The 24,802-nt window shown below is 40.7% G+C and overlaps 1 protein-coding gene across 2 annotated transcripts in view; it reads right to left on the bottom strand.

Annotated features, from left to right (window-relative positions):
- The window catches only part of PIAS1 (protein inhibitor of activated STAT 1), an 88,717-nt gene that overhangs the window by 11,196 nt on the left and 52,719 nt on the right, over positions 1-24,802 (bottom strand). For both annotated transcript variants that reach the window (XM_074966616.1, XM_074966617.1), the window contains exons 3-8: positions 11,976-12,060; positions 11,217-11,264; positions 9,723-9,813; positions 8,641-8,775; positions 3,356-3,461; positions 1,271-1,344 (exon numbers count right to left, since the gene is read on the bottom strand). In XM_074966616.1, the coding sequence (XP_074822717.1) occupies positions 1,271-1,344; positions 3,356-3,461; positions 8,641-8,775; positions 9,723-9,813; positions 11,217-11,264; positions 11,976-12,060 (539 nt within the window). The remainder of the gene's footprint in view (positions 1-1,270; positions 1,345-3,355; positions 3,462-8,640; positions 8,776-9,722; positions 9,814-11,216; positions 11,265-11,975; positions 12,061-24,802) is intronic.

Here is a 24,802-nt window from a genome sequence, read left to right as displayed (position 1 = left end):
GCTTAATAAAAAGAGTACTTTTATCTGGTGACATAAGTGTTAAATACTATTATAGCTAATATGTGCCATACCAAAAAGCCTTAAGAATGAAGATTAAATATCAAAATATCCAGCACAGCTATAAACATATAATAATCTGCCTAACAAATACTTTTATAAAGAAGAGTCAGCAAAGTGAATTGTGTTCTTTGCAAGGTGGAGCTTTTTTATCCAAAAATATCTTTCCATTGTCAGAATCCAAGAGGCCATTTAATAACCTTACAAATAAGCCCCAATTTTGCCAGGCAACAGAGTAAGTAGCAAAGTCAGCTTTATTCTTGAGAGTCACATTTCAAAACTGAAAACTTTCAGCATCACGCTTGAGTGGATCTAGACAAATCAGGAAACAGATGCATCCTTATTCTTGACACAGTTTAAGTTTTAGCTGCAATTAAGACACTGTTGACCAAAGACAGAGCACACAGTAATGAAGAAGTATGTTACATTTCATGGGAAAACTAAGGGTATACAGGATGCAAAATAAAGTCCATAACAATTATCATTCATACCTGTGTAATTCAGCTGGTGATAAGAACTGTAATATGTACAAACTATTGTTTAATTCCTCTTCTTTTCCAGCTCCTTTCACCTCTGGTAACAGTTTAATAAATCTGTTTTGATTAATGTGTCTGATCTCATTTCCAAATTCCAAGGGACTAATAACTGAAGTCATTTGTGAGTTACACAGATTGGTATGGGAAGCAAGCAACCCTGTCTATTTCAAATTTTGCAGCAACCTTTATTTGCTTAAAATGTCCTTCGGACTATTGATTCTTTTTTTAAATTGAAAACAATAAAACCCTGTAATTGAAGCGTACATATATACCTATCAACTTCAGCTCCAGGAATTTCTCTCTTTGGCTCCAGGAGCCAGCTGTTGGTGTACAGGTATATGCGGGTACATTCATCCTATTGCTAACAGTGGTTGTACCATGGCCAAGCACCAAGAAGTTAAGCTACGTTCAATATCTAGATAAACTATCCCCTTTTAGGACCCAACCCATCAACACTTAAAGGTGATTAACTTAAAGCATTTGCATAGCCCCAGTGAAGTGAATGGAACTATTCACACACTCAAAGTTAATCACGTGCTTATGTGCTTTGCTGGATCCCAAACTCACAAAGTTAATATATAAGTGAACACAGCTTTTAACTTGCATTAAAAATTGTCCCATAACAGCCAGTTCAGTCTCATCAGAACCAACTTTGCAGGAGTTACTTTTATACTTACTGGACACAGAAGAGAAACTCTTAAACTGGTTGTAGCTATTTCACTGTCTGGGTCTGCAGTCAGTTTCTCTTTTACTGCCATTTGAAGGAAGAAGAAAAAAGAAAAAACAGAGAAAGGTTTGTTATGCACACTTCACCAGGATGATGACAGTAATACACATGCCTAAAACAATCTGCTTTAAACCTGCAGTTTGCCATGCCTATTTGGAATGAGCAACATTGATTATATTGTCCCAAACTCCTGCAGTCTGTAAACCTGAAGAAAAATATTCATGCGTGCATGTGTAGAGTGTAGTTCCCATGCAGTTTCTACTCTCCTAAAACTTCAGTGGAGCACCATGAAAGGAGAAACTTCTTAAACACAATACTTCATTTCTAAAAAAGAGTTTCTGCATAAAAATACTAGATTTTTATGGGTAGGCAATTTTAAAGTGATAAGCTCTCTAATAAAGCAATATCAAGTTCTTTGGTCAACTGCCGGATTTAGGCACATTAAAAAAAATAATTTGTTAAATCCTGCATGTAGGCTTGCAACGTCCTGCCTCTTTGAAATAGGTATTAGGGGCTCCAATGATTCAAGGGAAATGCACCACGGGTTGCAGAATTGATAGGCAAAAGGAGGAGCATGACCAGGCAGGCACTCGTATAGAATTAGTATTGTAAGGACTGCAGTCAAATATAGGCCCTGGCTCCTCCCTTGCACCCTCTATTTTTGTCTATAAAAAGAGTTATAAAAAGTAACATAGCTGAGATTTAAATGCAGAGAAATCAGGCAATTCCAAGTCACAGTTGCTACATGAGCCTTAGCTGCTCCTTCTTAGTGGGTGTTTCATTAATGTGTATACCTTGTAAGTGCAGTGCGGCCAAGCTTAACACAACAACCTTGAGAGGAGGAGACAAACGGCTCACGAAACTTTGTTGGATTGCCTGATTTTTGTGCCCTTAAATCTCAAATCATAATGTTACATTAACAGAGTTTCAACTGTTCAATATTATTTTTGTACTTGGCATTTAGTGGTGTCCTAGTCTATGTAGGTTCTGCTATGGTGTTCATCACTGTAGTGCCTGTGTACCTTCCAGAAGTAAATGAAGCAACATGACTAAGTTCTGTCACATGTTTGCTCCCTCATCCTCTCCTTGGGAAGAAACGTGCACAGCAGCGTGTTCTGTTTTTTGTTTTTTAAGTTAATTACACACACACACACACACACACACACACACACACCCCGCTGTATCTTTGCATTAGAGAAGGCAAGATCAAGGAAACACACCTTGCACTTAGCCCAGAAGGTGATGAGGTTTGGGATGGTCCAGTGGGGGGAGGTCATTCCACAGTCTTGGACCATCCCCCAGTCAATCACTGTTTCCTGCACAGATGAGCTTTACCCTTATTGTGGAAACTTCCATTGTGCCAGGGGAGCTAAGTTGTCGACCACGGTCAACGTATCAGTATGTTGATATCAGGGAACATCATCAGCCACTGAGTTCACATTAGGAACTCTGAGCAAAATGCCAGGTGAAATTAGTTTACTGTTTTTTAACAAATTAAAACCGGATTAGTTGAGTAGCCAAAAATTCTCTTGCATTTTTACTCTACTGTGGCAATGGTCTTACCGGGCTGGCTCATAATTCAGGCAAAGGCCTTTGATTACTCAGGTTTAGACTGGACTTCAGTGATAGCCATCAATGGAATGAATGGATTCTAGGATTCTCTCTTTTTAAAAGAAAGGTTTGAGAGTTCACTATATTTTTTTCCTGCGAAGGGTGAATTAAGCAATGATAAGTATTTGGGGGGAAAAGAAAAGGCTAGAGTTGCAAAGTTACACCGTGGGTGGCGTGGAAGCCTGAAAGAGCAGTAACTATCACAGTAGTACAGTGATACAGAACAACCAACAAGTCTGCTAGTGAAGATTTAGTTTCTGAAGGGATCAGGAGGTTTTTCCTTTTTTTCCTTATTCCTGTGGCTCAAAAATGTAGATTTACAAAAAGTAGCCTCGAGTATCGTACCAGAGGCCAGGGCTAAAAATCTTCTTACAAAAGCTGTTTCTTTATATTTAGATCAAGAATTTGAATGCATCAGACATACTTAGTGCTTTAGAATGATCAGGATTCCTTATTCCTTTTGCTCGCAACCTCTGTAGTAACACTGTAGAAGACAGCTGTTTTACAAGATAAACTGCCATAGAATAATTCTGGAAAACAAACATATAATGAAACAACTCAGCTGATATAATCAAAACAACAAAGAATCTGCATAAACACCATGTAAAATTTATAATCTCTGCGATTATGTGGACCTAGACTTCAACCATCGCTACAAAATGGTGGCATAACTTTTTCAGACTAAAGAAAATCCATTGTGTCTATGTTCTTAGTAGGTACTAGGAAGTTCTCAGGACCAGGATTTTAGTCTTTAGTATAGAAGCAGCACGGCGAATCACAAGCTCCACTGAGATTAGAGCCAGGTGCAAGGGAAGTTATATATTCAGCTATTCCACCACCACAGTTATCACTTTTCTCAAAATTTCAAATCTGCAACTTGGGGCATTTCGTCAACAAGCAATTTATAAAGGATAATTTCATATCAATAGCATTAAGCCAAAGTGCAGTACTGCACACACATTTAAGGTAAAAAGTCATGTCAAATTTGGTCTAAAGTTCAAGTTTTGAAAAATAAGCTTTTATAAAACTTAAGACCAGTAGACATGCTTCCATGAAAATATTTCATTTAACTGCATTTGAAACAAGTGGTCTTTTAAAAACCAAAAAAACCAAAACAATCCAAGCTTTGCATTCTGTGCAGTGTTTACAACCCAATCTCTACAAGCAGTGCCCTGACACGTGAGAATCTGAAAGGGAAGTTGATTACTGAACCCCACACCTAGTTTTATTGTTGGAGCCAAGAGAACAAACTAAAACTGTACAGTTGTGAAGATTTTAGATTTTTAAAGTTATCTGGGGGTTTTCATATGAACAATATCATATCATAAGTAAGTACACTGTCTTTTTTAAAAATAGGATATGAAACCACACAGTACAAGCAGAAACCCCAAGGACAAAAAAAATTGTGTCCTCATGTTGCATGGCAGGAGCACATTCAAAACCATCTGGTACAAAATTTTCTCTCTCTCTAAACTTGAGCACGATTCACAATTATTTTTTTAAAATATAGAATAGTCAGGTTCTTTTAAATAGTTTATCACAGAAAACACACGCTAAGAATGTTCTTTGTGGGCAATCCCCCACTTCTGGATTCATTAAGCCATTCACATTATTTGTTTAGGATAATGATAAATATGAGAAAGAACTTCAACAATAGTTGGTAGGTGCAGAGGGCTAGAGGGCTCCCCCAAAAATGTATTTTCTGAGCCACCCCAAGTCCGCGCACACACCCAGCTCAGCAGGAAAAAACCCACATCTGACTGAGCCAGGGCCAGAAACAGGCTGGGGAATGGTGTAGCGATGGCCCTGCCTCAGTGCTGGATTCCTGGCAGGTGGAGCTAGATTCCTCAGCCCCAGCTGAGAGCACTGGCTCCCAAATGGCACTTCCCAGGAAGTTTCACTGGGATGGGGTGAGAGTCCCTGGGGGACCATCCTGAGATGAGTGGACCCAGCCCCACAGCCGCCTGCATGGTAAGCATGGGGTGACCTAAGCGCCCCCCTAAAAGGACATTTTTACCAGCCACTTATGTCTTCAATAATAATATATACCATAAAATTTCACAATTTAAATACCAGAAACACATTATTTTAAATATTTTGCTCTTGCTAGAGATGCTTCCATCATTAAAAACCTCTACTGCTTTAACATGTTTGTTTAATACCTCAATTAGGATAGAAGCTAGGGAAATGCTAATTAACATTGTGAAATTATTTACTGACAGCTTGAATCTACAAAGCTAGGTACTTGCCCAAGGCAACTTTCACAGAAGTCTTTGGAAAGCAGATTGTGCAGACACCACAATTAGGACTTCACTAAAGGTATACTCTACCAGCTGAGACATGTAACCCAATATTTAAAAAGAACAAATGCCCAATTTTTATCTATCATGCACATCCATAAAATAAAACTAATTTCTACTGATTTATTGGCAGGATCCAAATAATAGAATTAGGAAGCATTATTTCTTGTGGGGAAAAGATCTGACTAATCATTTTTGTTAGATACACTGAGTTTATTTGCCATTATTCTTCTAGTTTTGATGACTATAAATTCAAAAGCTTTTCCAAGATACAGCTATGCAATTTCAATTATAGCAAATGTCCATTTACACCCAGAAAGCTTTGTGAAAACAGCTACTTCACTATAAAAAGCAGCACGGTGTTGGTTTTTTCAATGCATTTCCAATAGACAAGAAATAATCTGCAGTAAACTAAAGCAGGTGAATTTTTTTGGAAACTTGTTTGACATTTTGAGGCTCATTTGTTTTTTTTTCTTTTGCCTAAAAGGCCAGTAGTTTTAAAAACAGCATTCAGCAGGCATTTGTTCCATAATCTAACTGGAGATCTGGTCATGCTTCAACTTCAATCCATTTTGATAGGGGGAAAATACAAGAGTGATATTGTATACCTGACTGTTGTGCACAGATGGGCAATAACTATTTTTCTACACTGTTTCAATGAATCATGGGTTTTAGTCCACACTTGGAATAGATGATACTACATCTCAGGCTAATTCTCAGACTCTAGAGAAATAGGATGGCTGCTGGTAGCAAAGCCACATCTGATCAGCATTTCTCAAGTTCTCATTGATTTTGTTAAGCATATCTGGCTTTCATCATGAACATATACACACAGATTCTCAATGCATTGATCACTGATAGAGGATTGGGTCTCATGGACTGACTGACTAACCAACTAAATAAAAAATACTTTCCACAGGCTATTCCAGATGGATAGAATTTCAGTGGAACATCAATCATTTAAAAACACTAATTACATCCTCCCTTCCCCCAAAACATGCTATAAAACAAAACAGTGCAGTTAATAAAGTATGTGGATAAAATACAGCTGTGAGAATTGAAGCGTTAAATGGCAAGTTTAAATCCCCACATGCACTACTGAGCTTTCATACTTTCGAAGATTTACCTCTGCATTTTCAGAGTTAAGAAACACTCCCCCATGCAACGTGTTACACACGGGTAGGCCAGCATTACAAATCTCTTTGATCTCAGGTAACATGCGATAGCACACAGGCATAAAGCGGTAGAGGGCGGAGGAAAAGAGGAAACAAAAAATCCTTAGTTACCCATTACTATACTCCATAAGTGTTTTTCTCACCAATTAAGCTTGCTTGTTAGCTTTCTAACGTATGCTGAAGGACAGGTGAGTCGCATCATACGTACATTTAACTTACGCAAATTCAACTATACGCGCTCGGCCAAAAAAAAAAAAAAAAAGATACCTGTAAATAGCACGGGCGATTCCGCCCACCATTCCACTCAACGAGCCTATGGCCCGGAGTGCAGGTGAGATGGGAGACGTGAATCTGCTGTTCCCTCAGTCGGTCTCAGTTCTGGCGTGCCTCTCATAGCGTGAGCATCTCGCTGTGCTGAGTGTGATTCTAGTGTTTAAAGATACTGTACGTATTTTTTCTACAACATGGCCCCTAAACGCAAGCCAACTACTTCATCTGGTGCTCAACCGAAGAAACAGCGATCTGTTCCAACGCTGGAGGAAAAACTGGCTGTGCTGGACTTATTGAGAGACGGTATGTCGGTCTCCAACACGGAGCATAAATATGGCCACAACAAATCTAGCATCCGTGCCATCAAGATTCGCGAGAGAGAAATTCGTCAAGCCGTGGCATCAAGTGCTCCAATAACTGCTAAGGTGACGAGCCAGGTGCGTGATAAAACTTTAGTGAAGACTGAAAAGGCATTAAACTTATGACTGGAAGACATGAACCGTAAACGTGTGCAGATCGATGGCAACGCATTGCGAGAAAAGGCTCTTAGCCTCTACGCGCTGTTCAAACCTCCCGCCAAAGAGAGACAGCCTTCTGACGAGAAGGAATTCAAAGCCAGCCAAGGTTGGCTTAAGAGTTTTAGAAACCGCTTCGACCTCAAAAACGTGCAGACTACTGGTGAAGCTGCATCTGACAACGAAGAGGCAGCAAAAGCCTGCCCCGAACAATTAAAGAAAATCATAGAAGAAAAGGGCTATCTTCCCGAACAAGTTTTTAATGCTGACAAGACTGGGCTCTTCTGGGAAAAAATGCCCAACCGCACTTACACTACGAAATCAGAAAGACAAGCCCCTGGCTTCAAAGCAGCTAAAGACTGTGTTGTTTTGTGGCAATGAGGCTGGGCATTTAATAAAGCCGGGCTTGCTCTACAGCAGTGGTTCCCAAACTTTAGCAGCCCGGGAACCCCTTTCACTAAATTGTGAAATCTCGTGAACCCCCTCCTAAAAATGAATATTTCCAGGGATTTAAGTTTAAATTTCCTCCACACTCTGTGAAGCTCCTGCTGCTGGACCCCTTTGACCGCCCCGGTCAACTGAGCTCCACTGAGCTCGGGCTGCCAGCCCCAACTGCCCTGCCCTGTTCTCCCTGGGGCTCGGGCTGCCAGCCCCAACTGCCCTGCCCTGTTCTCCCTGGGGCTCGGGCTGTATGCCCTGCAACCGGGTCCCACCTGCTGCCTCCAATGCCTGGGGTCCTCTGGCTACCATTAGTGAATTTTTTCTGGCAAACCCCCGTAACATTGTGAACCCCAGTTTGGGAACCACTGCTCTACAGGGCTGCAAATCCCTGTGCCCTAAAAGGCAAGAACAAAAATCTCCTGCCTGTGTTCTAGCAATCAAATAAAAAGGCCTAGGTGATGGCAGCATTGTTTCTGGATTGGTTCCACAAGTGTTTCATTCCGGAGGTCAAGCGGTACCTCGAAGAGAAAGGACTTGACTTTTAAGTGTTGCTGATTGTAGACAATGCTCCTGGCCACCCTACGGCACTCCGGTTTGCACGTAACGACGTTGACTTCGTCTTTCTCTTCCCCCCCCCCCCCCCCATACCACCTCCATCCTCTCGACCAAGGCGTGATTCGCTGTTTCAAGGCCATGTACACGAGGCTTACGTTCTCACGGACACGTAGCGCTATGGATGTTGATCCCAATCTTAATGTGATAGAGTGTATACTCAAAAAGAAAAGAAGGACTTGTAGCACCTTAGAGACTAACAAATTTATTTGAGCATAAGCTTTCGTGAGCTGTACTTTATGGGTGATTTAAGGGATTTTTAAGGGTAATTTTGACTATACGCGATTTTCACCTTACGCTGACTTTATTACCTAACCCCCGCGTAAGATGCGACTCCACTGTAGAGCTGATTAAAACTTTTCTCTAATACATAGATCTGACCAAATAGTAACTCACTCTTCCAATTTCTGCAGTCCATGAAACGACGATGGTGTTTGGTACCGTTGTAGACAATCTGACAAGTGAGGTAATATTGATTGGTCGGCTAGGTCGCTTTGGTTCAACACCATTTTTGGTTGGTGGAAGATAGCCCTAAAATGAAACAATTATTTTTTCATTTTTCCCTTTACAAGAGATATTTTAATCTCATTTTTCCTAACAAACTCCACGCACTGTTTATGGAGGGATATTAACCTGCTTTTTTCCCCCCTAAGTATTTAAAAACACAACCAGCAGCCAAGATCTAAATCTTGTAACTGCTGACACCCTTCCAATTTGAAAACTCATCTTCCCAATGCAGATTTTTAGATTTAGGGAATTTTATGCTAGCCATTCTACATCAGTTACTGTTGAAGGTCTGCCATGGTAAATCTTGGAAAACTGTGCAACAGTCATAGTAACAATATGACAACTCCTAGAAATCATGATGAAAGTTACAGTCACAGACAGGTATTTACGAACCAACTCAACACTGCAGAACCACGCTTATAAATATAGTTTAAAATATTTATCTTTATGGGGACACTAAGGGTATGTCAACACAGCAATTAAAAACCAATGGCAGGCCTGGGTCAGCTGACTCAGGCTCACAGTGGATGGGCTGCAGGGCTGTAAAATTGTGGTGTAGACATTTGGGCTCAGGCTGGAGCCCAAGCTCTAGGACCCAACGAGTGGGAGAGTTCCAGAGTCCAGGCTCCAGCCTGAGCCTAAATATCTACACCACAATTTTACAAACCTCACAAACCCGAGTCAGCTGACATGGGCCCGCCAGTTTAATTGCTGCGTAGACATACCCATCGACAGCTGGGGTACCTAGGTCTGAGCCCTTTCCCTTACACAGTAGGGTTACACTTTTCAATAACAGCTTGCCTAACTTTTTATCCAGTTCATTCACCCAACAATCAGACCCCCCCCCCATCCAATGTCAAAACAAACATTAAAAAACACGGAAGCCGCTATTCTTATGATATTTCAGGCAAACATACATCCTTAGCTGTACTACTGACATGATACAAATCAAAAGAACCTCTATTACTTACTGGAAGGCTACATGGTTTCCCATTTACTTTCACACAGAGATTGGGTGGGAAGTGATCTTCTTGTGGACAACTGGTTTCTGATAAACAAAACCTAAATGCAAAGAGTTTTGATCACCTTTCATATTTAAAATGTGTTAAACAAGTTCTTAAAGGACTTCATGTTACTAGATATGGATTTTTGCTACTGAATTATGTGTGTTTAAGAAGATTCAGATGACGGTCTGAGCAGCAGGTAGAATTAAATCTTCAACTTTGATAGAGAAGTCTGGAATTATTGAGTTGTTCTGTATTGCCATGTGACCAACAGGCAGAAAAGCCCCAAGCACAAGTACTTGTTTGGATAAAGAGGGCTCTAGGTTCCTCCATGCGTGGCTTGTTTCTATGACTCACTCATTATGAGACAAAGCATGTTCCTGCTACCAGAATCTTTTAGTGTCTGTCCAGTTTCTCTTCCCTCGATCTTCGCTGCCTGACCTCACCTTACTAAAGCCAAGGTTTTTGCAAAGGAGAGAATACATGCTACCTCTCCAACTATTCCTCCTTTATCTAAGATAAGCAGGCCATGCTGCAGCAGCTAAGGCTTCCAGTGTTAGTCTGATGCTCAAGGTCAGACCTTCTACCTCAGTTCAGACAGTTTCTGATAATGCTAACCTCAGTATTATGAAGGCATGTTTGCTGCTGGAAGCTGTATTAGACAGACCCTCTTTTGTCCTCTGAGGTGACTGTAGATCCCCCGACCTCCTATGTACCAGCCTTACTGATGCGCCAGATTCAAAAGTAACCTTTTAGCTCCTCTAGATGTCTGCTAGGGGACTCGCACTACCCATTCAGAAATACCACTAAATTAAAGAGAGATTATAGGATCAAACCAAATTACAGTAGGTCTGTCAGCAAACCCAAAACAGACTGACTGTGATTTCCCCACCTCCTGTCTCCCTGGTTAAAGACATGGAATGGGGCTGCTATGCTTGACATTTGCACCAGTTGAACAAAGTGGCCAGCACCCAACAGAAATCATGCTGGAACATCCCGTCTTCTGCTTCCTCTCTAGATCTAGCTGAGGGAGGCCCAGGCACCCATATCCAACAACAGATCTGAAGTGGGGGCAGGAAGCACAAGCACAACCTACAACTGCAAACAGAGGGAAGTTATGGTCACAGCTGAGTGCATCTAGGGCTGCTGACAGACTGGATGGACAGTCATGAGGAGCTTCTGAAAAGCTGCACAGAGCAAGGGCAAATAGCTGTAGTCTGCTCTTTTTGCAGTACCCCCAGACTGGGATTTCTAGCAGGAGTCAGCTCCTTCCTATGCCTCCTTCCCCCACTGTTAGAATACAGCAGGATTAGACTTATTTCTTCCCTCATAGCCCCTGAAAGAGCAATAATGATTTACTGGGGTGCATACACATTAGAAGGAGATGTCATAATAAGATTTATATTCCCAAACTATTTAAAAATCCACTGGCCCCAAGATTATACTGTATGAATACTGTACCTTAGCTGGACCTGTACTGTGAAGTCACATTTGGTCCCAGAAATGTCCCTAGCAAAGATAGGACAAATACAAATTAAAAATGTGGCACATATAAAAACAAAACCTGAAAAGCAAAGCTCTGATGAGTGAGTACACTACCACAATCTGTGATACTTAATCTCTTGTGTAGGCATGCTCCTCCAAAACCGAGATTTAGCAGATTGCTCACTTGAGGACTCATCAAATGCTCACTGGACTATAAAGGACACTGGATTAAGCCTCTTGTCAGCAGTTATGGCCCATTCTTTCACTACTATCTCTACACTTCGCATATTCGCCACTATTCCTGGAGCGCCTTCCTTCTCTGGTCCATCAAACTATCAGGCTCTGTTCTTTTAAACCACTTCTGAACTATTGATCTCCATCATGTTGACCATAATAACTGAATCAATATTCTCAATCTCCATATCTTCCTTGGTTTTATATATTGGAAAAAAAATTCCGAGTATGTTCACATGCTTAAAAGGAGGAATCACATCACCATGCTCATCGCCTCCTCTCGCCACCCTTCGTCACTCTCGTCACATTACTAAAATTCAGATTATGAGCTCTTTCGGGCTGGGCCTGTGTCTTTTGTATGTATTCTGTGAACTGCCTAGTACACTACTGGATATTAAGACAGATTAGGGTTTGTTTTGGTCTTTTTTGAAGATACTGTACACTGGTTCAGTTTCAGAGTTCAGAAATACTACCCTGAAGGATTTATAGAAATGCACTTACATTGAACTGCTGATTTGCTGCACTTGTTGTGGTGTCAATGCAAATGCAAAACAGGTTTCTCGAAATCGCTGGCTATTATCTGATGCTAGGAAAAAGAAAAAGACAGAGTCACTATAAAATACAGCAATACAGAAAATATATGTAGCATGGTACGTTGCTTTAGAATAAAACTAAAATAGCTTAATATATATTTATATCACACATGATATAGTGTTAAAAGTATCTGCTGTTGTTTGTTTTAGTAACTTATTTCAAAGGCACCTAGATATACACCTTTATTAAAGCTTTTATAAAAGCTAAAAAAAAAAACTGAACATTTTAATGAGAACCATATTAAGGCAGTGACAAATCAACTGAAGAAATAGCATTTTCCATCTAGCAGTCAAAGAGAAATAAAAAAAGGTTAACATTGTCAAGACTATTATTTGGCTTTAAAGTACAAAATGAGTGAAAATGCTTTTCAAAGAAACCTTTAAAATTACATTTTTTCCTCTGGATTCATTTTCATTATACGTTCCTGAATTAGTCTCTAAAAGTACAGTAATTATATATATGAGAAAAATACAGAATTTACAGCTGAATGAGATGAGCAGTTCCCATCAAAACCACTATATATATTTAACAATATATGTTATACACTCACGCTTCGTGAGATGTACAACTCAGACATAACAGCTGTGCTTAATTTATTAAAATACAAATCTTTCAACATCGGAGCCATAATAAAATAAACATTATGCATGCATTACACACCTGTTGGGGAAGAAGGAGTAAATGAAATTCTAAGCTACGCAGGCTTGTGCCTGCAACTTCTCCCTTGCATGCGGATACTGCAAAGATCACTGTATTGTCACATACCATACAATCTGTGGATAAAGTACTTTCAACTGCAAAGCTATTAGAAATGGTACCTTTCCTGAGCACTAAAAGTTGCTTGCTTTTAAAAAAAAAAATCCATCTAGGAAATTTTAACCATGGTAACAGAGGACAATTTGTAACAAAGAAGAACATTACGCTTAATTACTTCTAACCATTTGTATCATGTTATGATGACTAACTCCTGCTTTGTGTTTTAAACACCTACCAGTCTGATGATTTTCTACTTTGCTACCATCCACTTCCAACTCATTCCTGAGGAACCATGGATGTTTAACAGGATACCAGAAGGATCAACCCACAGTAAGGCAACAATATATCTGCAGCTTGGACCCAATTATAAAATGGATACTATGCAGGTATTTGATGGATTCTAAACACCACAGTGACACCTTTAAATTACATTCAGATCTTTATTTTGTGTCAATAACACAGGTGTTGGGTATTGTCATAAGTGTGCACAGACAACACGCAGAACAGCTCATTTATAAGATATTTTATTGAGCCATCACTTTGGTCAATACATACCATGAACAGTACTTCTAAGGGATAACAACTGTTGCGCTATTAAAATGTGTGCAGGCAACCAATAAAGCCATATGGATATAAGCAGACAACATGCCAGTAACCGCTTTTTTTTTTTTGCGGGAGGGGCGGGGGGAGGAGAACCTATTTAAATAGAAAAAAGTGTGTGTTTATCTAGCCTCCTGTCATTTATACTAAAATCAATTTCATTAACAGATATCACCCAGGATATATCCTGGCTGGTTAAAGAGATGGAACATATGTAAAGTAGGACAATGTTTATTAATAAACATTTATATTATGAGAGCACCCACAGACCAATCAGGATTAGGGTTCTAGCACATAGCTGTTAGATTGATGTTAACTGTCCCTGCTAACCATTCCTACCAACCCCAAACTCATGCTATTATTCTTTTTTAAAATACAGAATACCATTTCTTCCTCTGCCAAACTAGAGATAGCACACTCTGGTGCAAAGACCAAGGTCCAAATCAATCACAACTATGGTAATTTATGAATTTTGGAAAAGTATGAATACAATGCACACGATGTACAATATAAACAAAAACATTTTTATACTCCATATATATTACACAAACACCCCATAGCCAGATATAAAAGAACAGATTAATAAGTGATCTATTGTGTTCAACCCAAGATAAACTACCCAATCATTCTAATACGCTGCCCTGCAAAAGATGCTTTAAAAAGGGGGGCGGGACGCAGGGTGGTGAAGAATTTGTTCTCTTCTTTGTTTTTGAAGATACGAAAGGTGGCCTGAACAATTCTTGTTTTGATTTTTAAATTTCTTGCTTGTTTTTTACCTTAGAAATTTCAAGTCTGGTTTTGCTAGAGAAGCTCTGGAAGGTCTCAGGGATGTTTGTTGTAAGCTGCAACACCTTAACTGAAGGACAAAGGTGTTGAATGTTTAACAAAGGCTTCCTTTAGCCAACATTTAATTATTCAGTGAAGTTAAATAGGTGTTCAAAAACAACGTTCTAGAACAGTCTGGCTAGAAATCTCTTCCTCTCAGTTGCTCAGCTTTCAACTTTATTGGCTCTGGCAACACCACCAGTCTATGTGAAACCTAGGTATAGAATATGGGTGAAATAAACTAACAGAAAAAAGCATTTTTAAAAACTCTCACACACATACTCTCCTCTTTTTGCCCTCCCACTTAGTTCTACATAATAAGACAACAAAAAAGGCCATAAACTCAATTTTCCACCCCCTTCTTTGCAAGTCTCTTTTAATCCATCAGCTTGTTTTGATTTTTACTAAGGAAAAATACACAGGCCCGTGACCTTGAAAAGTAACTTCAAATCCTCTGTATAAAATTTCATGGTGCTTCCCAGTTCTGCCAAATTGTTACCATCTTATAATGTAGAAGTACATTCTTCTGTGCTGACATGGGAGATTCCATAAGTCAAACATCTCATATGCTATAGCCTTGGCACATTTATAAAAGAACAGATGCCTTTTGCTTGAATTGATTTAGTTCCAAAAATATGTTATTTTATGGAAACTATCATCCCTCAAATTCATATAACCTTTAAAATATCTGACGAAATCATAAAAATCTTAAATGATCCTTTTTAAATTTAGGATTAGTTTATTTAATCAAAGACCATTACCTAGACTTAAACATACCCTGAAAGGGATAAGAAAAAAATTAGGCTTGTTTTTGCTTTTTTAAACCATCATTGTTAGTTTATATTCCAAGATAACAGCAATGAAAACATGTAGTGAGTTTTTCTATTCTTGGTTATCAATTGAATACCCACTCCATCCCAATATCTGAGCAGAAATCAGCATTTGATAAACCAGTGGTACCCAAAATGTGGGCTTCAGACTATTAATGATCTATTCTACAAAGACGTGCTTGATCACAAGGTGCAGGCTTTTCTCCCCATTCCCAGGTGCAAAACAACATTGTCCAAATACACCAGACCCTCGCTAGAACGCGTGATTTGGGATCCATGCGGGGACTGCTTTAAAATTAATTCTAGTTAAAGTAATTAAATTTGGGATCAATGGCCACGACCGCGTTATATACGAATTCGCACTATATAGACGCACGTTCTAGCGAGGGTCCGATGTATTGCTTTTCCATGTAAGCAATTGCTGTAATCATCACAGGAATGTTACCCAACTGCAAATAGAAAGGAAGAGTCCTTATGAATTGAAGGAAAGTTGGTCCAGAAGCCATTTCAAATAAGAATATCCACCTTAAGAAAAGATTTCAGAATCCTAGTCAGACAAAGCAGTAAGCAAATGATCATCACTGACATCACCACCTGCAGGAAACTGTGTAGCTCAGTATGTTGGTTAAAGCCAATATTAGTTTGGATGTGACCTAGCAAAACTGTGTCTGATACTATTAGTAAAGAGATTGTCCATCTGAAAAAAAAAATTTTAAGTGTGAATATGTCAAAGTGTGGAATTCAGTGTGCACTCTATTAATTGAATTTAACCTTCTAAAATTAATATATTCCAATAGGTAACAAAGACCACAATTGTATATTTGCATTTATATTACGTTGTAATATCAAGGTCATAGTCACTTTTTAAATGACATGCGATTGTCTTGAACTCTTAACAACCTAGGAAGTGTTTAAGTTCAAATACATGTACACTTAGAGTGTCCAACTGGGTGTTTTGTGTATGCATGCATGAGAGAAAGCTTTAAACTCTGTACCTTGGGGGGAGCACCCTGTAACCCCCCTATTCATCATTTAAATATGATTGTGATCTTGCATATAAAGCATGCCAGGTAAGGTATCAGGGGAAATGTAATGATCTGCTGGAAGTCACTGTTCTATCTAAACATGTATATCATTAGTACATATGAAGTTATGAGATTGTGTTGTACGGCTGTCAGTAAAACATGCTGTAAGTTGGGGAATCGACCAGGTATTAGCTCCGCAGAGACAACAGCAAGGAAAGTAACCAACGCCCAGGCAGGCGTCAAACAACCATCAACACCCATTGTCCAGCAAGGGAGTTACAATTCAATGACTCACCCGGCATAAGGCAAAACCAAGGGAATTGCTCAGCCTTGCCTGGGGACTCAGCAATGTCCATCAGACATGCCTGGACTTGTGTTCTCCGAGCACATGGACTAAGGGTATAAAACAGAACACAATGGCCCCATGTTTGGCCTTTTCTCCCCCACCTGTGCTGCAAGCAACAAGGACACTGAGAAGACTGAAGACTCCAACAGAGGAGACTGGCCAACGTTTCAAGGGTGAAACCCGTGTACTAAGAATTGCAATATTCAGGGGGGTGAGAAAAACTACTTAATCTAGATGTTGCCCAGTCTAATAGGGTTGAGAGTTTAGACTGCGTGCTTATATTTTATTTTGTTAACTACTCTGACTTTCTGCCTATCACTTTTAATCAGTTAAAAATCTATCTTTTGTAGTCAATAAACTTGTTTTACTGTTTATCTTTACCAGTAGGTTTGCCTGAAATGTTTGGTAAATCTGTTCAGGTTTACAAAGGTTGGCGTATGTCCACTTTCCACTGAGACTTGCATTGCTCATCTTGAGCTCACCTTGAGCAGTGCAAGACGGTATATTCCTGAGGTACGAAGCTGGGAGATGCAGGGATTCGGCTGATGCCTCTCTCAGTGTGATTCATGAGCAGCTAGGGCTCTGGAGTCACTAAGGACCTGCCTGCCTGGGCACTCTGCCGAGGCATAGCAAGCTTCTAGGTAAACAGACATGCAAACAGACCTTATAATGTTTTAAAGTTCTTTTTCTTTTATGCTTTGTTGTGTTCCTACTGTTAAGATTCAACAATAGTTTGGTTTAAGAAAGCTGCCTGGTTACTGTATTAACCACTGGCCACAGTTCCTGAGAGTCTGATCACAGGATTCTCATTACTGTGGGTCTTGATTACTTCCACATCTTTTTCCCAGGCATTGAGAAATGCATTCTTGTGCCGCTCATAAAGATTCAGAATGGTGCAGCAAAGATAATTTTCCTCGCCCATCGCTTCGACCATGTTACCCCTCTCTGAATCCTTATGCAATGGTTCTCAACCTATTTATCATTGTGGGCTGCACATGCAGCTCTCTTTGTGTTATGTGGGCCACACACACACACACACACCCTGTATGATGTGTCATGGGCCACAGCTGTGTGCTGAATGGGCTGCAAGCGGCCTGCAGGTTGAGAACCACTGCTCTAATGGTTCCCATTTCTCTACTGCATCCAACGTAAGTGGCCTGGCTGCACTTTCAGGCCCATCATGACTTTTCCCCATCATACCGATCATCCCTCGCATTTAGTAGTGAGGTCTATTCCTGGCTCCAATTGGCCCAGGAGGCCAGCCTTCAACACCCACTTGTTAAGTTTTCAAACAAGAACCTTCCTGCTTTCTCCCACCTCACATCTGAGAGGTGCTCACTATACACATCTGCAAAATTACCTCCATATCCTCCTTTAAATCCCTCCTTAAAACTCTCCTTTGCCATGATGCCTACAAAAAACGGCTGACCAATAAGGTCTCACTGTTTCCTTATACTCTCCCATCTGTCTGTATGTGTGGTGCCTCTTATACTTAGATTATAAACCCTTTGGGGACAGTCTTTTTGTCTTGCGTTTGTACAGTGCCTAGAACAATGGGATCCTGGTCCTTGACTGGGGCTCCTAGGTGCTACGGCAACAAAGTATTTTTATTAATAAAGGTTCCAAACTGAGTTGGGCCTGCTGAGTGGGGATATGATTGAGCTCTATAAAATCATGACTGGTGTGGAGAAAGTGAATAATGAAGTGTCATTTACCCTTTCTCATAATACAAGATCTCGGGGTCACCAAATGAAATTAAATAGGCAGAAGGTTTTAAACAAACAAAAGGAAGTATTTCTTCACACAACGCACAGTCAACCTGTGGAACTCTTTGCCAGAGGATGTTGTGAAGACCAAGACTATAACAGGGTTCAAAAAAGAACTAGATAAATTCATGGAGGATAGGTCCATCAATGGCTATTAGCCAGGATGGACAGGGATGGGTGTCCCCAGCCTCTGTTTGCCAGAAGCTGGGAATGAGCAACAGGGACTGGATCACTTGATGATTACCTGTTCACTCCCTCTGGGCACCTGGCATTGGCCACTATCGGAAGACAGGATACTGGGCTAGACGGACCTTTGGTCTTACCCACTATGGCTGTTCTCATGAGTAATCACTGTTAGTGCACAAGGTACTTTAAGCTAGGGCCAAGTCTAAGAATGGCAGGATTCCACGGAGAGGTAAAAGCAAGTGGCCAAAACAACTGAGAGGGAGCACTCAATAAGACCAGAAGATGGGACAGAGGAGAGCTAGCCCTGTAGCTGTGTGTCTTAAGTCAAGTCTCTGGTTGCTTCCAAATCCTTGGAAGGTCCTCAGTCCCTTGGTTAGAATGCTCCCATTAGCATAAGTTCATAGTCCAGAGGTTTGAGCAGGAAAGAGACAAAATGCAGATGTTTGCAGGGCCTTTTATTGCTTCTGCCAAGTGAAGGGAAACCCATGGTTCTCACTGTGGAAAATTACAGGGAACAGGATGGTGTTTGGAGTCACATGGGCAAATAACATGTCATGCCCATGCATGCTTCGCTTAGTCATAGTAGAAGCCATCATCCATACCTTAGTTAGCACGTTCAAAGGAAGTCCATTAAGTGTAGATAGGTGTCTCCCATGGTCCACTGTGAGTTAAGCGTTCCTTGATGAGCCACTTAACTTGAATAATCCCTTTAAGATGTGCAAGCTAAATACCTTGTGGGTGTTACCACATGAGCAAACATTTGAAATACAGGTACAAAAAGTTAATATTCATAACGTCAGATACAAAAATGAAACATGTATACAAATAGCATAATCATATTCAGCAAATCATAATTTTTATATTGACACCTTACTTGACATACTTTGTATGAGATTTGTTGCAATTATATAACGGTGGTAGCAACAATGATCTGCATGGTCATATTTTAATCAGATAATGTCACACAGAAAATCATTAACATCAGAAATGGAAAATTTGAAGTATTAATGTTTATATAAGTCTAAAGGAAAAATATAAGTACTCCAAATACTTCCAGATATTAACTGAGAATAATATGAAGACCCGACCTAACACTGCTAGTTCTAGCTCAGGGACTGAGCTTTCAAAGTCATTTACACTATAAGAGTATCAGTATTACAGAAAACATTCATTCCTTAGTGAGAAATTATTGGATTTAAGGAAATTAGAAATGGATAAAAAGCCTACCACCTTTCTGAACTGAACCTTTTACACAATTCCTATACTTCTACTGGATTTATAGGATATGAACAGGTCTTGATACAACTGAAATCATAATCCACCTTTACAGTCCAAGACTACTGTGCTGGGGTATACAAACCCCGCACAGGGCCCAAAGGGGTTAAAAGGCAATAATGGGCCCAGGTAACCCCATCCCTACAGGCCAGCTGAGCATACTCCAGCAGGAAGAGCAGATTAAAAGGCGCTCAGAAGCCCAGGCAAGGGATGATGGACAGGCTGCAGGAGAGCTGAATCCTTCTTTCAGGAAGCCAGACAGAAGGTTGGGCCTGGGAGGGGACTACACATAGCAGGTAATGCCACCAGCAACCGCCACCACTTCAAGAAGCAGCAGGTCTTACAAAGAAGCCCTGTTCACTTGGGACTTTGTGAAGTTATTGACTGTTCAGACTATATGTATCATGCCCCAAAATGAAGGGGCACATAGGCGAAAGTAGCCCAGGGTGGCAGATTTAGGCTCTCTAAGGGGAGGATCCTGCCATTGTTACTTTCCACAGGGCCCTGGCCTGGGACCTGGTAGAGTGGGAGGGCCCAGGTTCTCCTACCACACCATGCTTAAGGACAAAGACCCCAGACACAGTGGGGAGGCCCAAATAATGCCAGCCTAGAGGCACGGACCAGGCACTGCTACTGCCCCCCCGACAGTAAGACAAGCGGCTGGAGAACAGGTGCACTAACCACCAGGCTACCTGGCCCTCCAAGCCCCCCATCACAAAGACCATTCACTATGACATAAAATATATTTCACATTTGAAGTGACGTGTGGCAGCAATTCCATGCAAGCAGCACTATTATTTAACAAAGGGAAAACAAAAAAATATATATATTTTTTTAAATCAATACTAAAAGGGAGAATTTAAGTCAGGACACAAAGACCACACGACAACTTTCACTTAACTATGAGTGATTAAGACCTTTGTGGTTACATCTCACCATTAGCATAGTGTCCTATGCTGGGGCGCTGGCTCAATGGTGTACAACTTGATTATTTTAAAAGTGGCCTGTAGAGGGGGAAAAATGGTTTAAAATGTCAGAAGGTAAAAAAATTTTATATAAAGCATGTGTGTAAGTATAATGTGTATACATACACACAGCCAGCTCTGAAGCACAGCTATGCTGGAAGGAGGGAAGGGGGCTGAGAGGAGTTCACGCTCTTAACTGATATAGCTATGCCAGTAACCACCCCCATGTACACCAGCTCACACCAGCAAAAAAAGAGTAAGCTTCGTCTCTGCAAGGGAGCTTTGCTGTTGCAACTATATCAGCAATGCCTTTGTAGTGCCAGCTAGTCCTTCGAAATATCAGGAACCTCAAGTCTCATCTTCCCTGTGTTGCTGAATGACTTATTGGATGATTTAGATATGCATTAGGAACTCTCCTGGCCCTTATCAGAAAGGTCAGAGGTTTGAATCTTTAACAGAGCGCTTTTTCCCCCCTATGGTCTTAAATAAATAGGTGTCAACAACAAAAATTGTAGACAGTCTGCATAAAAATACATTTCTCATTGCAAATCGGTTTCTCTTGCAGGGTTTCTCTATTGCAGGGATTTTCAAACTTCATTGCCCCGTGACCCCCTTCTGATAAAGTTACTGCATAACCCCAGGAGGGGGCGGAGCCTGAACCCCATCATCCTGGGTGTGGGGAAGAGCACACTGCAGCCTGAGCCCTGCTGCCCCGGGTGGGGTGGAAAGGGGGCCATTGCCTGAGCCCTGCCATCCCAGGAAGGGCTGAAGCTAGGGCTTCAGCCCTGGGTCCCAGCAAGTTGAATGCTGGCCCTGGCCACCCCATTCAAAGTGAGTCGTGACCCACTTTGGAGTCCTGACCCACAGTTTGAGAACCACTGCTCTATTGTCAGAAAGCTGCTAGTTTGGTCATCCACTGCGTCTGGTCTGGGTTAAGTATGCAAGACAAATTTCTATTCTGTGTATGATACATACATACATACATACATACACACACACACACACGACATATCGTTACGTATACAGATCAAGAAAAATTGGCAGAAAATGTTATCCCTCTGCAGGTTGCTTTAATTTTTGTACGTACTCTGAAAAATGCTAAGTATTATTAGTACAGTACAGACCTGTTTACATGCGAATCCGCTTAACGCACGTAGCGCCATGCCTCCCAGTGCTACCTATTTAACACGCGAGACTCGTTAACACGGGGTATGGGGACTTGCTATGTAGCGCTACAGATTTGCTCACTAACTCACTGACGCAGAAATCGACAGGAAGTGCAGAGCAGAAACGTGTCGTACGTCTTTACTGATATTGGTAAAGACATATCACACATGCTTAGTCATGGTCAAGCTAGAAAGAGATATATATAGAGAGAGAGATATATATAGTAGTATTATAGTAAAATATATATATACACACATACATACATACATACACACACACACACACACACCCCCCATTAGAAAATTTTCACCGTAGGCCTACTATACTGGCAGAGGGCAAGCGGCAGTGTCCCTACCCTGTAGGAGAAAAGCTAGCTGCAACAGACCGAGTAAATAGCGGAGAAACCCAGCCTGACGTTTCCAAAGCTATTGGGGTTGCTGCATCTACTCTCCGAGGAGGGCTAAAAAACTAATCTAAACTGAACGGCTTTGCACAAAACATCGATTCTGCCGCAGGGCTTAAGCGAAAACGTGCGCGCTATTCAGTAAAACCCACAACGGACAAAGCCACGTGCATGTGGTTTGCTCAGGAAAGGCTGAAAGGAATGCTACTAAGTGGGCCAATTCGTCAAGCCCAAGCGACAAAATGTGGAAATTTAATGGGGGATGAATCATTCCAAGCCAGCAAGGGGTTTTTATAAGACATTTTAAAAAGGGTCATGGCATAGCACAGGTATCAATTACTGGAGAAAGCCCATCAGCCGATGAATCAGCCGCAAACGTGTTTCATCTGCGGCGAATGACAAACTTCATAAGAAAGAAAAAAAATGCAAGCCAGAAAGAGCAGAAAACAACAGTGTTTTTTGTGTTTTGTTTTTTAAAGTGAATCAGACACTTTTTTTCAGCACGGTCCTCTTAACCCGTGGTCCGTTAACACACGGTCGTGATGGCTTGACTCCGACATCCGCGCGTCAATGGGTCTATACAGTAGTCTTCTTTGGGATTCAGGAACGTATCCCATAAAATCTTTAATCAACTCTATACTATCACATCCATAAAAAGGGTACATTCATTAAGATTGTGTGATGCTTCCTAATGTAACCAGCTGGACATCAGACTGTCAATTTATTTAGTCAAAAATGCTTTCCCTCTTACTAAATAATTAAGAGCTAACATTTATACACTACTGTATTTTGACTAAATTATTAGTCTTACCAGTGTTATACTAGAACCACCACAGAAATTTAGACCATAAGAAAAGTCATTACCGAACTGGCTCATGACCAGTGACTTCTAATAACTGTTTATTTCTGAAGACAGAAACACAGTATTACATAAAGCAACCATATCAAGACAGTACAACATTTTAGGAAACTTTTGCCAAGGTCAATGAATGACCTTTGATTGTTCACTCATTGAGCCATAGTGATGAGCAATTCTGATTATTCAAAATAATTCTAGACAATCCAAAAGGTGGAAGTTCACGGGGCAAGCGGTGAGTCGTTTCTGCTTAGCCAGTTCCTCCCAAAAACTAGAAAATATCTAGTTTGCTACCAAGTAATTTTGTAGGGTTTTTGTTGGGGGGAAGGGGGGAGAGAATACATTCACACTATAAAGCCTTTTGATAGGCAGATACAAAGAGTACTATTGAAAAAAATGACACATTAGCTTCAAATTAACTCATGCATCATTGGATCCAGAAGCAAGCACAGAAAAAGCTCGCTTATAAGAAATTAATATTATTTAGAAAGTATTTGGTACAGGATTAAAGTTGCAACATAACTCAACAGAAATTCACAGTGAAGGCTAATATGCATTGCTTCTCTGCCTAACCAGATATCCCTAATCAGCTTCACTACCGCAATCCTCAACATCCTGCATACAATAGACACTCCCCTCCCACCCCCGGTAACCCACCACTATCACCAGACCTGTCTCTTAGCACTAAACTGCTCCCTTCCTCTCTAATCAGAGAAACAAGTATTAGAGGCGGCACCTTTTGAATGTTCTGTCCTTTGCTCCACATCCATTTAAATGCATACATCTAATACAGAACATAGGATAGAGTCACCTGGAATCTGACCACTGCCATAGAAGAATGCTACCACTTATCGGGAAAGAATGCCACTAATCACTATGGTGTCTGTCACAAGAGTCCAGAGAGCACATTGGACACCTGAACAGATTAAGATTTGGCTTCTAGGAATAGAAACAATGGGGCATTCCATTCTATGCAGCCATATACATTGCACAGACAGAAGAATGGCAAGAACACATGCCAGCTTGGCGCTAAGAATTGGAACAGAACAGTCTAGCACTTAATAAGCAACTGACAATCAAAACTCCTATATTCCTTTCTCTGTTCTGCCACTGACTCGCTGTAACACCATGGCCAAATCATTTAATCTGAGTGCCTCATTTTACCCATCTGTAAAGAGAGTCTTGTAACACTTCTCTCGTGGATATTGTGAAGCTTATGTTTGTGAAGTCCTTTGAGATCTTTGGATGAAAGCTGCTAAAGAAACATGCAAATCAGTCTTCTCTCTCCTGTAAACTGACCTCTGGTTCCTGCCTAGATTCTCTGGAGGAGAAAGGTAATCCCATTTGTCTGGGTTGCTATGGAACGGCACTAGATAATCTTTCGTGGGCTAGAACCCATTTCATCAGATGGATGGAGAGGAAAATATGGTAGGCAGTATACCTGCCTACCGTATTTTCCACTCCCATGCATCTGATGAAGTGGGTTCTAGCTGCCTACTGTATTTTCCACTCCCGTGCATCTGATGAAGTGGGTTATAGCCCACAAAAGATTATGCCCAAATAAATTTGTTAGTCTCTAAGATGTCACAAGGACTCCTTGTTGTTTTTGCTGATACAGACTAACATGGATACCCCTCTGAAACTAGATAATCTGTCATTGTGCAGTGACAAAGCACTTAACTAACTGTAATTGCAAGACATGCATTGTCACTGAATGCAATATTTCAAGTTTTG

Source organism: Natator depressus, chromosome 10 (genome assembly GCF_965152275.1).
Source record: "Natator depressus isolate rNatDep1 chromosome 10, rNatDep2.hap1, whole genome shotgun sequence".
NCBI lineage: Eukaryota > Metazoa > Chordata > Testudines > Cheloniidae > Natator > Natator depressus.
This window is presented reverse-complemented; position numbering and strand designations above follow the sequence as displayed.